The following is a 14,304-nucleotide window of genomic DNA, read 5'->3' on the forward strand; positions in this document are numbered from 1 at the left end:
AGTCCGAGAAGGGTATTTATTTTTAGATTGTGCAGGGCTATTCAACCCCCTTCTAGCCGGCCGACCAATGGTCCAACAAGTGGTATCATAGCAAGGATGTCTCAGAAGGACTAACCGTCGACTGAAGCAACGAGATGGTCGGAGATAACATCTATCCACCAACGTTCGAGGGGGAGTTCGTGTTTTGGAAATGCCGAATGGAGGTATTTCTTAAAACAGATTTTAGTATTTTACTGATAATGAATTATGGTTATGAAGCATCAAAGAATGAGAATGAAGAAGAAATTGAAAAACGTCTCTAGACCAAAAAGCAGCGCGACGATTTCATGTCAAATGGTAAGGTTGAATATCATCTCATAAGTGTACTACCGATAGAAGATCTTGACAGAATCGGCAACTACTAAAGTGCAAAAGAACTCTGGGAAAAGTTCTTTAAGCTCCACGAAGAATCGATTGAAGCCGAATCCGACTCCTCGATGGACACCGAGTCGTCAGGAGAATCCGAGATCGAAGAAATTTCCAGGACAACCCTCATAGCCAAGTTCCTTCCTGAGGACACAGAAAGCTCATCCCAGATAAACATCGATGAAGGGAGAGAGTTTTCGGAAGAAAGCAACTCAACAGGGGGAGCATCAGAAATTGACAAGTTAAGTCAGGTACGGTCTCTACCACCTGACCAAATTTTAAATTTGTTAAATTATTAACTAAAGATGGTTGCATGCTGAAAAAAGAAAATAAAAAGTTGAAATTAATTTTAGATAAATCTTGTCTGTTAGAAGATTTTAAAAGATTAGAATTAGAAAATGATAAATTAAAATTAGAAAATGATAGATTGAAAATACAAGTAGATATTTAAAAAAATCATGCATGCTCAAATAATCAACATATTAGAAAATTTTATGCATTAAATTGGTACCTTAGATACCATAAGAGACAGATTAGAAACATTTCAAAGAAATATGTCCCAAAGAAATTTTTAATTAATCCAGTTGGATGGAACCTATATTGAGTTCCAAAGTCGTATTTTACTTGAACTTTAATTTAGAATTAGCGCTTTTAGTGAGAAAATTAAACGTTTAATTTCCTTATGAGGCTTTGTCTAGAAATGCTTGATGATCCAATAACCAAGAAGGCCTAGTGCCTCGCCACAGCCTGGAAGTCAAATATTGAAATAAAATGTGATCAAAGTGCCTCGCCACAGCCTGGTTATGAGGCTTTGTCTTTTCGGTGATATCAAAAATAATCTTCAAATTTTTCAAAGTTTTCAAAGTTATTACCTTTAGACTTGTTGTGATACCCCAATTTTTATGTGATCAAAGGGGGAGAAGGAAAATATTAAGTCTAGGGGGAAGTAAATCAAATTTTTGCACTTTCATGAAAAATTTATTATTCTTGATTTTATGTTGGTTTACCCTAACTTAACTTGAGTTGCTCACATCAAAAAAGGAAGAGATTGTTGGAACCCCAGGTTGTTTTGATGTGATCAAACAAGTTAAGTTATGTCCTATGGTGTTTTTGTTGGGACCTTGACGTCCGCTAGAGGGGGGTGAATAGCGACTCACCCAAATCGTTCGCTTCCTACGTTGTTAGCTTGCGCAGCGGAATAATACAAAAATAAACAAGCTAAACAAAATACAAGACAAGAAAGAATGCAAACCAAGGTACACGATCATTTACGTGGTTCGGAGATAAAGCTCATACTCCACGGCGTGTCCGTAAGGTGGACGATCCCTATCCGTCGGTGGATTACTCCCCGGAAGACCTCCGGCTAGCTCAAACTCCTTGTGGGTGGAGAAACCTCACCACAAACTCACCAAGACCTCTTGGACACAAGGAAAACTCTTGAGCACTTGTAGACTACTAATTAGACCTTAACCAAGTCTAATTTCATCAACTCAAACCAAGCTCCCAAGCTTTGGTTTTATAGCCCGCGGGTTGAAAACCCCGCCTACCAGTCGACTGCTCTCTATGGCTCGATTTCACACATTCTGTTCGCTGCCAGTCGACTGCCCCAGTCGACTGCACCAGTCGACTGCTAAACACATGCAGTCGACTGCTACAGTACTGCTACAGTAAACCCTAATTCTTATATTTTGCTCCGAGTACAATCTCTCAGCACTCGTCCCTGCCCGACCAACCTAGACCTAGTCTTCTAGCCTCCTCCATCAGCCTTGCGTCCCTCGGATGCCTCCCCATCCTTCATGTCTTGCCTTCTGGAGCTTCCATCGGCTTTGTCATTGTTGTCGGGTCTTCCTTTGCCAAGAGGTCGCGCCTCCGGGACTTCATCCATTGCCAAGTTACACTTGGACTTACGTTGCCAAGACTACATGCTTGGACTTACACCGCCAAGACTCATCCTTGGACTTTCCTCCTTTGCCAAGATCACACTTGGACTGTCTTGTTGTACCTGTATCCTGTACACTCACAATGCATATCAAATACAACAATAAAACTAACTTAAACCTTTGCCCAAACATCAAAACCTAGGGTCACTAGATTGCTCCAACTGTTTTGACCTTGTGTCTAAGTGTGCAGGAACTTAGGAGCACAGGAAGTCTAGCGGAAGACGCAGCTAGTGAGAAGGACGGCACGGGAGAGAGAGCCGACAGACTCAGTGCATCTGAGGAACGAGGTGTTGCGGAAGTGTACACCAGTGAACGAGAAGGGAGTGTGCGATGTTTCCGAGGGACGAGAAGTCGGAACGGAAGATTGCTCGAGGTGCAAGAGACACAGTTAGCGAGAAGGACGACATGGGAGAGAGCCGACGGGCTCGGTGCATCTGAGGGACAAGGTGCTGCAAAAGACTACGCAGGCGGACGAGAAGGAAAGCGTGCGACGTTTCCAATGGACCAGAAATCGAAACGGAAGGTTGCTCGAGAAGGTCGAAATTGGGTTCGGGTGAGCCTTATCTCGGTTGGTCGAAATCACTCGAGCGAGCAGAGCCGGAGCGAAACATTTGGACCGAGGCGAGCAAAACCGGAGCAGAGGGTCCGGACCGAAAAAAGTCAACAAAGTTGACTTTAAGGGTCTGAGCGCCCAGACCAGTCCGGGCGCCCAGAACCCTTCCGGGCGCCTTGAATGGGACTTTGACCAGATCACGTTTGACCGTGATCCGTTGTGAAGGGGATAAAATTTTATCCCTTTCCAGGCGCATGGAACCCTCCAGGAGCCTCGACCAAGACTATAAATACAGTCTTAGTCCAGAAGCTTTTCAATCAATCAAGCAATCACTGTAACAACACTTGCGCGCTTTCCTGTTTTGTTTAGCTTCCTTCTTTCTGTGCTTACACTGCTACAAAAGAGGCTTCTCCGTCTGAAGGAGAATTAGAGCGATCATCTTCCTTGGATTAACAATCTCCCCGGTTGTAACCAAGTCAAATCCGTGAACCTCATCTTTTTAATTTCTTTTTTTATTTAATTTACGCAAGTGTTCTTTTAAAAGTCCGAGAAGGGTATTTATTTTTAGATTGTGTAGGGATATTCAACCCCCCTTCTAACCGATCGACCAACGGTCCAACATATACAAGCTTCCACCCTATCAAACGTAGAGATTACAAGTCCATTTTGAAAAAAGTGTCAGAGTATTTTTATAGTCTGTTCTTTTTTGAAAACACTGTGAAATTCGTGCACAGACAAACAATAACACTATAAAAAGAGTCTTCTTCTTCTATAGACACAGGTGCGCTACGGATATGCAAGGCTACATAATTTTACGCACTCATAGTGTTGTTCATTTTTCTGTTTATTGCCTTTAGCAAGATTGCTGACTTGAGCGTCGAAGTATCTATGCCGAAGACCCCTTCCTAACATGATTACTGACATTCCTTTTGACATACAGGACTGTTTAGAGTCATTTTTTTAATAGCCTAGAGTTTCTACTTGGTTAATATCATAGACACGCACCTGATATGTCATCTCTATCGATTTCAGATAATTTCATTGTTGACATTGAGAATGAGACAAATTCATATTTACAACGAGAGAGAGAAAAAAAATATATGTTTGAAAAAGTGAAAGATAATCCGGAGTGATGATGTCAACTCATGATCCACAGCTCAAGATCACAAATAGATCATCCGGACCAAGTTAATCACCGTCACTTGATGCGCTATCCATGTTAATAGAAATTTTATGAGGTTATCCGAGATGATAAATGATGGTTACGTTTGCAATTGAGAATGCGGGATCGAATCATAAGGATGTTGGGATGTAAATCTTCAAACCCTATGTATTTCATCTCATCCACACTTACCCTCTTGATTATCATTATTTATTTTTCTCATGATCTTAAATTGAGTGTGACAGAAATAATAGGATGAACGATTCCACCTTTTACCATCCATGTTAATAGAAAAATGTGTGACCTTCGTAACATCCTATAGTTCTGGTCTGTACTATTGATCACGGGCTCCCGCTACAGCAGCTGGTGCCATACGCCACGCTCATGGTTTCGAGTTTATCCGAATGCGCTCCGAGGCAGATTGGTTGGCTAGCGACCAAGCGCAAACTGACAAGGAACCGCAACCATTTACCATTTCCCTGCTCAAGCTGAGGCGAGCTAGCTGCGGCGCTGTGGCTTCGGAATGGGCGTCTTCAAGGCGTGCAGCTCATCAAGTGCCTCCTGCTGTGCTCATGTCGCGGCTCAGGGCCTCAGGCCAGTCGTACTGCTGGTTAATGCAAAGTTATGTGTGTAAGTACGCTAAAGTGTGTACGAACTCTGCGCTCGAGTGACGTGCAAGCGCAGGGCATCAGGCATCAGGCATCAGGCATCAGGCGGTGGTGAGGGCCAGAAAGAAGCTGAACTGTCTTAACGGGCCGTGTGGACGGCCCATGATGCACTTTGTCTCTACGGGAGGGCTAGCTCTGGCGCCACGTGCCACTGCGATCCCGGCGCAACTTCCGAAGTTGGGAACCATAATTGACCCTCCTTGCGAACTGTACCCTCCCATCTGTCCGCCTTCCGCGCCTTTGTTCCCCTCTCTCTCTCCTCGGGTTTGCGAGGCGCGCTTGCGGAGGCGACGGACGGTCGGAGGAGCGACTATGGGCGAGAAGGCGGCGGTGGGGGCGGTGGATGACGTGGGGGACGGAATGCAGTGCGTGGACCACCCGTACCGGAGTAACCCCGGCGGGGTATGTGCCTTCTGCCTGCAGGAGAAGCTGGGCAGGCTGGTTTCCTCCTCCAAGACCACCCCCTTCCTGTCGCTCCAGCGCCCGCCTTCTTCCTCCTCCTCGCCTACTTCCTTCCGCTCCGACGTCGGCGGCTGCAGCGTCGCTGCAGGACACGTCTCCGGTTGCTCCCGCGATGCTGCTGCTACTCGTCGCGTAACTAAGTTCCCTTTCCTAGCCGCCGGCCACAGTAAGATTAAAAAGAGCGGCGGCGGCGGCAGCAGCGGGAAGAAGTTGGTCGTGAGTGGAGTTACTACCCGCAGTGTTGCATCTGTCGCGGTTTTGAATCGAAGCAAGTCTGTGGCGCCTAGAACGACCGGATCCTCACTTGCGCAGATCGGTGTTGGCTGTGGACGAAGCAATGGAGAAGCCGCTGCCGCCGCCGTTGCAGATAGTCCTCGGAAGAAGAGCTTTTGGTCTTTTCTCTACCATTCTTCCGTCTCATCCACTCCCACCTCTTCTTCTGCGGCCAATGCCAACGTCAACAGACGTAGATCTACCTCGTTCTCTTCCGGCGGAGTGTGCGACGGAGACGCCACCAAGCAGATGCAGCAGCAGCCACCGTCTGCAAATGTATTAGATAAATTGGAAGGAGCGACCGCTGCCCCCGCCCAATTAGTCGAAGGCGGCGGCGGCGGTGGGGAGAGCCCAAGCGGCAGCCAAGCGTCGTCCTCGTTTGGGCGAAAGGTGGCGCGATCCCGATCTGTAGGCTGCGGAAGCAGGAGCTTCTCAGGTGATTTCCTGGAGCGCATCTCCACCGGCTTCGGCGATTGCACGCTCCGCCGAGTCGAGTCCCAGCGCGAGGCCAAGCCCAAGATCGCCCTCCACATCGACAACGACTGCGACCAGCACCGGTCAAGGATGAAGGAGAGGGTCAAGTGCGGCGGCCTCTTTGGCGGATTCGGAATGACGTCGGCATATTGGCTCTCCGCAGCTGCCGCGGCACGCGACCAAGACTTCGACGGCAACATCAGGATGTCAGCCACAGCCTCGACGTCCAGAGCAGGCGTCACGCCTCACGGCCGAACCTGGAGCTGGGGCTTGGTCTTCGCGAGCCCAATGAGAGCCTTTCGGCCACATTCCTCTTCTCGCTCTGCGCCGGCGACCAACTTCATCTCCTCCATCAACGCGACCAACAAGATGGTCAACAGCAACGGCGGCAAAGGAAGCTGCAGGCTCGACGGTAACACATCATCCCTCTCCGTCCAAACCTAGTTCTCCTTCAAGCACCAGCCCTCCATTACTCTCTCATTACCACAATCCATCAATTTTTTTTTTCTTCGCGCTTTTCAAACTTCATCACCGCACTGTTCATCGAATTGCCCTCTTGTGAATGATTTTGCGAAAAATGCAAAGCACACAGCGACAGTGACGTGATGAACTCATTCATTTGGAAAGCGAAGTACCACCACCGCATGTGCCATGGCTCATCCTACTTATCATCATCCTTCAACTCCTTCAAGAGAGTGCACCTGAAGACTGTTGATGAGCAGCACAGCTCAGGGCAGGAAGCGACGCATTGGTACCTCGCTGGGGCCGATGCTACTGTCGCTTAGCACCTCGGTAGTGTTCGATGCAGTGGATCGAATGGTGTTCCTGATCTCCACCTCCTCGATCTGCATGTGCCAAAAGTCTCAGGGCCCCCAAATGCTCGATCCACAGCAATTCCCAGCCATTTGTCTTACATTGCATAGTCTGCTTTACCTTTTTCTTTCTCGGAGACAAAAGATGGTGCACTTTCTGAGCCGCCCTTCCCTGGCCATGGCGAGCAATATCTCAATTAGTCTTCAATAATTAGCCTCTGCTACATGTGGGTCTACTGCTTTTGATTCAACTCTCCATGTGTTTGCTCGTATGGATCCAGGTTTGACTAGAGCAACGTGGCCATGTTAGAACAGAGCAATCCATGTGTTATTGTTGTTGTATTTGATTCCTTCTCTGCTTCCACCTACTGGGCACTGCCGCAGTTATGGCCCTAGATAAGTTAGGCCGAGCTAAATTTAAAATGAACCTGAGTATTTGAAATGATTATTCAAATTTTATTTGAGTTTAGTTTAAGCTTGATTTGAGTTGTGTTCGTCTAGAAGTTATTGAGTTTTCCATTCAAATTAGTTGTTTGTCAAAATTTTATTTTTTTATTTGATTATTAAATTTAATAATTTAAATTTATTTTAATTAGTTAATTAATTTAATATATTATTAAGAATTTTATTAATGAATATGTTTTTTTTTGTTACTTATTGTAGTAAAAAATAATTATGTTTATTTCATATGGTTTTCACATTGTTTTGAGATTATGTTAAGAGATAAATTATTGGTTAATTAATAGTCTACTAAGTGGTTAGGGGGTAAGGAATGTTTTTCCCTCTAGTTAAAAGGTTAATATGCGAATGTTATTTGAATATTAATTAGTTGAATTTATATGTTTGAGTTGGTATATTTAGTATAATGTTGTTTAAGTTTTATTTATATAATTAATTATGTATGTATGTATTGATTTTATCCTATTGAATATTAAATTTATTCATCCTACAAAGGGAAAGAGAGATGTGGTTAAGGTAAATTGTCAACTTTATGGGGTGACAGACAATTTATGCAAGTTTTGTTTGTTTCTTATGATAAGTATGAGTCTCTTGAACGTTAAGTTGCTGTGATATCTAGTTGTATGCCACCCTTTGTTATATGATTCGCCCACTAAAGCTGATCATGCATGCCAAGACATGAGGGGCAGTGCCTCATCCATGGGCGAGAAAGATCGTCTCTTTCTCAAACACTAGGCCATTGCTTATATTTCTGATTCAACATGTAGAGAAAGTATTGCCGGAACCGTCGGGGAGCCGTCTTACTGCAACAAAAGGGATCGAATGTAGGAGAGAGGGAGGGAATTTTAAATGAAGTAGAAAATTTACAAATAAAGTATTTTAAAGAAAATAAAATTTACACTCCTCAAAATTTACAAATAAAGTATTTTAAGAAAATAAAATTTTCATAATCCGTATAGATGTTGTGTTTCCAGTAATAAGCAATGATTTTTTTTTTTTTACAGACCCAAATCTTTTTAAAGAAAAAATCTAACACGATAAAATTAATTAATTTTATTTGCTTAATATAGTAAACTTGTCAGGTGCTTATGATAATTAAATTTAGCCTCACGTGGAGCATAATCTTCGAGAAATAAAATAGTTTAATATGCCTCGAGATCCCCGCCCCGGATCGTACCCATCGAAGTCATCGGAAACAATTCTGACACGGCGCTGACAGGAAGCAACCGCCAGCCCCGGCGGCGACTGCGGGCCGGCGACGATGCCCGGCACCACAAGCGCAGCTCACAAAAACTGGACGATGCGACGGGATCGAATTGATATGCGCGGTGCCGGATCTTCATCGATGCCTTCGCCAGCGGGCAGCGAAGCGGAAGGAACCTGGCGCTTTCTTTCGAGGGTACGGTGGGTGGCGCACGGAACTCAGGGTTAATTTCAATTTTTGTAAGGTTTAATTTGGATTGAAAGGATAATCTACCTTGTTAACCGCCTAATCCCGCAATTAACTCGGGGAAGGAAAAAAGTAAAAAAAAAGGAAAAAAAAACCGACACGTACGGATATGGTAAATTTATGCGATTTGCGGTTTGCAGATTTTTGTTTACTTAACCCAAGTAAACCGGCCTATTAAAAGGAAAGAAGGAAAAAATTAGCCATTACTTTTTCCGTGCGTTTGATTTCCCACGCCGAGACTGTTTCCTTTTGTCTTATCTGTCCCACGTGGCCACCTCCTTCCTCTGTTCCCTTCGCGGGGGGTGTGCGTCTATAAATAGAGGGCGGAGAGAAAGGGGGATGGGTTGAGTGGGGAGTCCAGAATCTTCTCCGGCGCTCTGTTTCTTGGGGAGAGCGGCGATGGCGGTGCAAGCCGTCGGGTTCTCCGATTTCGGGAGTCGGTGAGTTGTCGTCGTTTCTGCGGCGCTTTTGTTGGCTCGGTTGAGAGTTTTTATGGTTTCGATTTTAGATCTATGGAGGTGTATGGATCCGTTGCTGATCGATCCGGTTTTGGTGTTTTTAGGGCGGTGGATGAGCTCCAGATGTCGCAACAAGACCCTGGAAATCTTCTGTGGCTCGGGGTAAATCTAGGCGTCGGTGAGTGAACGCTTGCGATGGTTGAATTGTTGGGTTACGCCATCGGTTGTTTGATCTTGAGTTTATGGATGATGATGCAGGAAAGCAGCAGCAATCGGCACAAGAAATCTCGACCGACCCAAGGATGGTCGGTGAATGGCAGAGCGATCTAGCCTGCAATGGCTCGGTTTACGGAGATTTAGGACCGGTGAAATCTCTCGTTTTGCCTGGCCGTAATCATCCAGCAACTTCGCCGGTTTTGCCTTTGCCCGGCGCTGCTACCGACTCGGTGAAGGTTACTGGAGCGGTCCCTGGGATTCTTCCCCAGAGTCGATTGCCGGAGACCGGCACACCTTCAACCAGTGGGCGCCCGGCTTCAACTTTGCCACCCGTCTCGTCTTCTACACGCGATCTCATCTCTGTTCTCTATCAACAGAGTCAGGAAATTGGTGCTTTTGTTCGTCTTCAGGTATCTTGATTTGGCACCTTTTTCTCTCGTTTACGTGCTTCGCTTGATTATTGAAGTCTACGTTGTGCTGATTATTAACTTCGGTTGGTTACAGAACGAGAGGATGCAGGGTGGATTGCTCGAGATGTTTAATAGACATTCACGATCTGTTCTCTCGGTGTTACGGCAGCAAGCAACAATGCGATTGATGGAGAAGGAAGCCGACTTGCAGAGGGCAATCCGCCGCAATGCAGAGTTGGAGGAGAAGGTGCGACAAATGAGCAATGAGAACCAGTTCTGGTTCAACATGGCCAAGAACAACGAAGCCATCGCGAGGAGCCTCCAATTGAACCTGGAACAAGCGCTGCACCAGGGCGACCTTAGCGATCACAAGGTCACGCTCCAGGCCGACGACGCACATTCCTGCTGCTACGAAGAGGGCAGTTCGGCCGCTGTACCGGCCGCCGATGCCGGGAGGACGAAATTGTGCAAGACGTGTGGCGTGAGGGGCATCTCCATCCTCTTGCTGCCGTGCCGCCATCTGTGCCTCTGCCAGCACTGCGCATCCCACGCCGTCGCGTGTCCGGTGTGCGGCGTCACCTTGAGCAACTTCCTCGAAGTCTTCCTGTGCAGATGAACCGCCGCGCGCGTGTCTGCGGTTGCTGCCGCAGTGCCATTGCGGGTTTCTTTGTTTGTTTGGGCAGTTTCTTCCCGCGCCTGTTCTCGCATGTTATTTGTTCATAGCTTTTGCTTCCTAGTTTCCTTGCCTTTCCACACCATCGGCTCTTTGGAGAAAGTATCGTGAATTTTGTAATGTTTTCTAATCATTTCGCTGAAATATCAACTTCCCTACCGAGGAAGGAGCCCCCAGAACGATCCCATTTTTCTGTGACTATCATTATTTGTGTATTATTATTTTATCAAATGGATTGAGAAACTTAATCAGGGGCGCTCATCTGGCGGGAAAGCGTGCAGTTTGCAACTGCCATTATGGCTATGGTGAAGAAAGGCGAGGGGGCGTGGTGGCGAAGTTGATGAGATGACCGACCTGCAGCACCATAATGGCACCAACCGAGAGAGATTCGCACGCTGGGTCAGTATTTAATTCCATGTTTCTCTCAAGATTTGTTGGTTTGTTCGTTTGATTATGGACATTTCAGTCCTTACCCTGCTTGAAATTTCTTGCGTAGACGGTGTGATTCGTCTAACCAACCAATACATCACACCTGCTCACTTGTATTTGTTTCTTTGTTGTTGTGGTTATACTGCCTTAAAACTTCTGTCGCCTGATGTCTTCTTGGCTTGGTCGACAACGACAAAGGAGAGACCTTTATCTTTATCGGACGGCATTTACCTAGTACAATTACTATCCACCCGAATAAAGTAGGAACTAGTGGGGAAAGATAGATGGGCAGGTAGAGGAGGCTGTGAGATGACCCAAGTTGGCTTCTGCAGAAGATTTCTTCTTCCCGCTTTTCTAGGGGGTGGGTTGAGGCCTTATCAAACCCCCTCGTCTCTGCATGGATTAGAAAAAAAAGCTATGTCCCACGCATACGCTTGCTTTGATTTTGAACATGCACACGTCAGTTGACTTGTCTTTTGTTATTGCCTTTTTTTCTTTATCTTGTTGGAAAAGTGCTGTGCTGCCACAGGGCATCAAGAATAAATGCTTTACTCGTATTGAAATTGGAGCCCTGTCGTGATCTCTCTCTCTCTCTCTTTTATTTTTATTTTTAGGAAGTTGCTGGATGATGTACCATAGAGACAAGATCTGCGCTTTCAATGTCTCGAAGGAAATTGACTGGCATTTGGTGCCGTGATGGAGATCTCGACCATGAAAAGGGATACAAGAAGCGGTCAGTAGTGAGGCTCAAGAGTTTTTAATTTTCATCAACCTTCTCGAGGTGCACAGAGCCTATGCCACCCCACCAGTCGAGATCTTGGAGCTGAAAAGATGCTCCGTATCTCCACTGTCATTCCTCTTTTGACCTTTTTTTTTTAATATATATTTTTCTTTCTCGGAGGAAAGAAATAATAGTGGGGCAGAATATTAATGGCTTGCATGGGAATCTGCAAGGTGTCATGAGATAGGCTCCAGTGGAGGGAGGTCAAGGAAAGGCAAGAGTTTATTGAATGCTTTCTTTGTCTGGGAACGAGATCTGATCCATAACATGGCCAGTTGGAGCCAATACAAGAAGATTTTGGCAAGTAGTTGTGACATTACATGATGAACAGCCGGGGCTTAAAGAGGGAGGAAGCAAACTCACCCACCGTTGGCCCTAATTGAACGAGAGGAGAATGATTGGCCAACCTTCTGTTAAAGAGTTAGTCAAATTATCAATGAAATTTTGAAATATCTAAATTACATATTCAAAATTATTTAAAATTATCAAATCATGTGTTTCATACCCATTTGCCTCTTCGTATTTATCCCAATTTATTACTATAATGAAGTAATCAATTCCGAATATGTTCATCAGTATAATATCCTGAATGGATTATTATTATTATATGTTCATTTTCTCAAACTTTAATTTAGTAGACTAAAATTTTAAAATTTAGAATGGAGGCTACAAAATCATTCTAAATCGCTTGATTGATTTATCAATTGATTGGCATACTATAGTAAATCATTGGGAACAATAAAGAGGGGTAAAATAGATATGGGATATCCATGATTTAATAATTTTAAAAGTTGGGTATATGATTCAGGTATTTAGAAATTTTAGTTACGTGATTGGATAATTTATCTTAAAGAGTTTATGTTTTGTGTTTAGGCTAAACGTCTGCAGCAACCTCCTGTTTTGCACCTGTCTAACCAAAATGACAAGGTGATTGAATCATATATCTCGGATTTTTCCTATTTAAATATTATTCATACATCAACTTCTAATCTAAGCCGATTGAATCTTGATCATATCTGACATTTAGAATATTAACAGTAGTCAAAACATGTTTAGTCTACTGTAGGGTTGAAATAATTGTCTACGGGTGGTTAGCATTTCTCAATCAATCAGAGCAACTAGCGTTTAGCTAATGAATTATATGAGCAAACAGTATGTGATAAGACTAAAGAGAGCGGTGCGTAGGCGTAGGAGTTAAGCATTATGCTGAAACATAAGTAATGTGGAGCCCCATGAACATCCGTCCAGTGATGGTTACTGACTGCGTAGGGAAGGAGGTTTCATCGTCATTAATATTGTACAGAAAGCATGTCGATGATCATCAATGACGATTCTTAACTTTGCTGATTTCAGGGCGAGTTGCTTTCGGGCATTTCATTATCAGCAATAGCCAGCTTTTGCCGCCCCTGCAATGAATCACCATTCATGTGGGCCTCGTTTGTCACAGTTTAATCTGAAATAATTATTAGTCTTCGGGCCTCTGTTTTCAATGGGAGGCATGAACTGACCCATTCAACAATTGGTGTCCTTGTCCTGCCGTTCATCAACATGGAGACGCAATGACAACTAGCATGATGCCATCAAACAATTTGCCATGTTTATTAGAATTCCAACTCTCATCTTCTTATTTATTTCCCTAAATATTTCACCATTGCATCACAGCAATAATATTAGAGTCATCTCCTTCATTGAGCCAGACTCTAGTTCTCTTATTAATTTTCTTTATTTATTATTAGTAAGTATTTGAGTTAGACCCAATATTTGGGCTGGCCCGTGTTGGCCTAAGTCCACACTAATCTCGGCAGCGCTTACAATCGGGTCGGGCTGCCCTTGCTCAATAACGGGCCACGCCAAGCGAAGCGCACAGGTGGCCTAATTCATTTTACATCTCTAAAGCTCGTTTTACACCGCTAACATTGACTTCGTAAGAAGTCCGTTCCATCGGAGGAACGAAGAGATAAGGGAGAACATAAACAATTTTTGGAGAAAATCAAAAGGACACATTAAATTAAGAGAAAGACCATATTAACGTCAATTTTTTTTAAAAAAAAATTAAATGAGTTACCTCCCATGATTTTAGTCTGAATTTAGTATTATTATTATTATTATTATACAAGTTACCGATTAACTTTTACTATAGGTAGATGCTAGCTTCTATATTTTGATAATTAGATTATGTTAATGTAATAAGTGTCAATGAGTTTACCGAATGATTAGATAATGTAAAAATATTTTGGACAATTCATGTTAAATAGTGTTTATTTTACATTAAATTAAAATTGGGTGTTTTGTAAATGATGGATAATATTTTTGATTTTTGCCTAGAATGTTTAAGTCCATTAACAAATAAGTTTGTGCTTGGCCACCTGCACTAATGGCTAGTAGTCATCCATGATTTACCTTCTCTATGTTGGCTTAAGGACGAATTAGCGGGGGCACTGGATGTAGGTACCCCGTGATAATTTTGGTGTAATCAATCAAATTAAGTTAGGTCCTATGTTTGTTTGATACCTTGTGTGTAAGTGTACAGGAACTTAGAAGCACAGGAAGTCGAGCGAAAGACACAGCTAGCGAAAAGGACGGCACGGGAGAGAGTCGACAGGCTCTGTGCGTCTGAGTGACGAGGTGCTGCGGAAGAGTACGCTTGCGGACGAGAAGGAAGTGTGCGGTGTTTTCCGA

The 14,304-nt window shown here is 44.2% G+C and overlaps 2 protein-coding genes across 2 annotated transcripts; both read left to right on the top strand.

Annotated features, from left to right (window-relative positions):
- Positions 1 to 4,948: 4,948 nt before the first annotated feature.
- LOC122021578 lies at positions 4,949 to 7,218 on the top strand. The gene has a single exon (XM_042579701.1). The coding sequence runs from the start codon at positions 5,041 to 5,043 to the stop codon at positions 6,379 to 6,381; it is 1,341 nt and encodes a 446-aa protein (XP_042435635.1). The 5' UTR covers positions 4,949 to 5,040; the 3' UTR covers positions 6,382 to 7,218.
- Positions 7,219 to 8,982: 1,764 nt separating this feature from the next.
- Positions 8,983 to 10,663, top strand: LOC122021724 (E3 ubiquitin-protein ligase BOI-like). Its single transcript, XM_042579877.1, has 4 exons — positions 8,983 to 9,098; positions 9,221 to 9,294; positions 9,375 to 9,742; positions 9,837 to 10,663. Exons 1-4 carry the CDS (start codon positions 9,058 to 9,060, stop codon positions 10,356 to 10,358), a joined length of 1,005 nt encoding a protein of 334 aa, XP_042435811.1. The 5' UTR covers positions 8,983 to 9,057; the 3' UTR covers positions 10,359 to 10,663.
- The last annotated feature ends 3,641 nt before the right edge of the window (positions 10,664 to 14,304 follow it).

Source organism: Zingiber officinale, chromosome 9A, assembly GCF_018446385.1.
Source record: "Zingiber officinale cultivar Zhangliang chromosome 9A, Zo_v1.1, whole genome shotgun sequence".
NCBI classification, from domain to species: domain Eukaryota; kingdom Viridiplantae; phylum Streptophyta; class Magnoliopsida; order Zingiberales; family Zingiberaceae; genus Zingiber; species Zingiber officinale.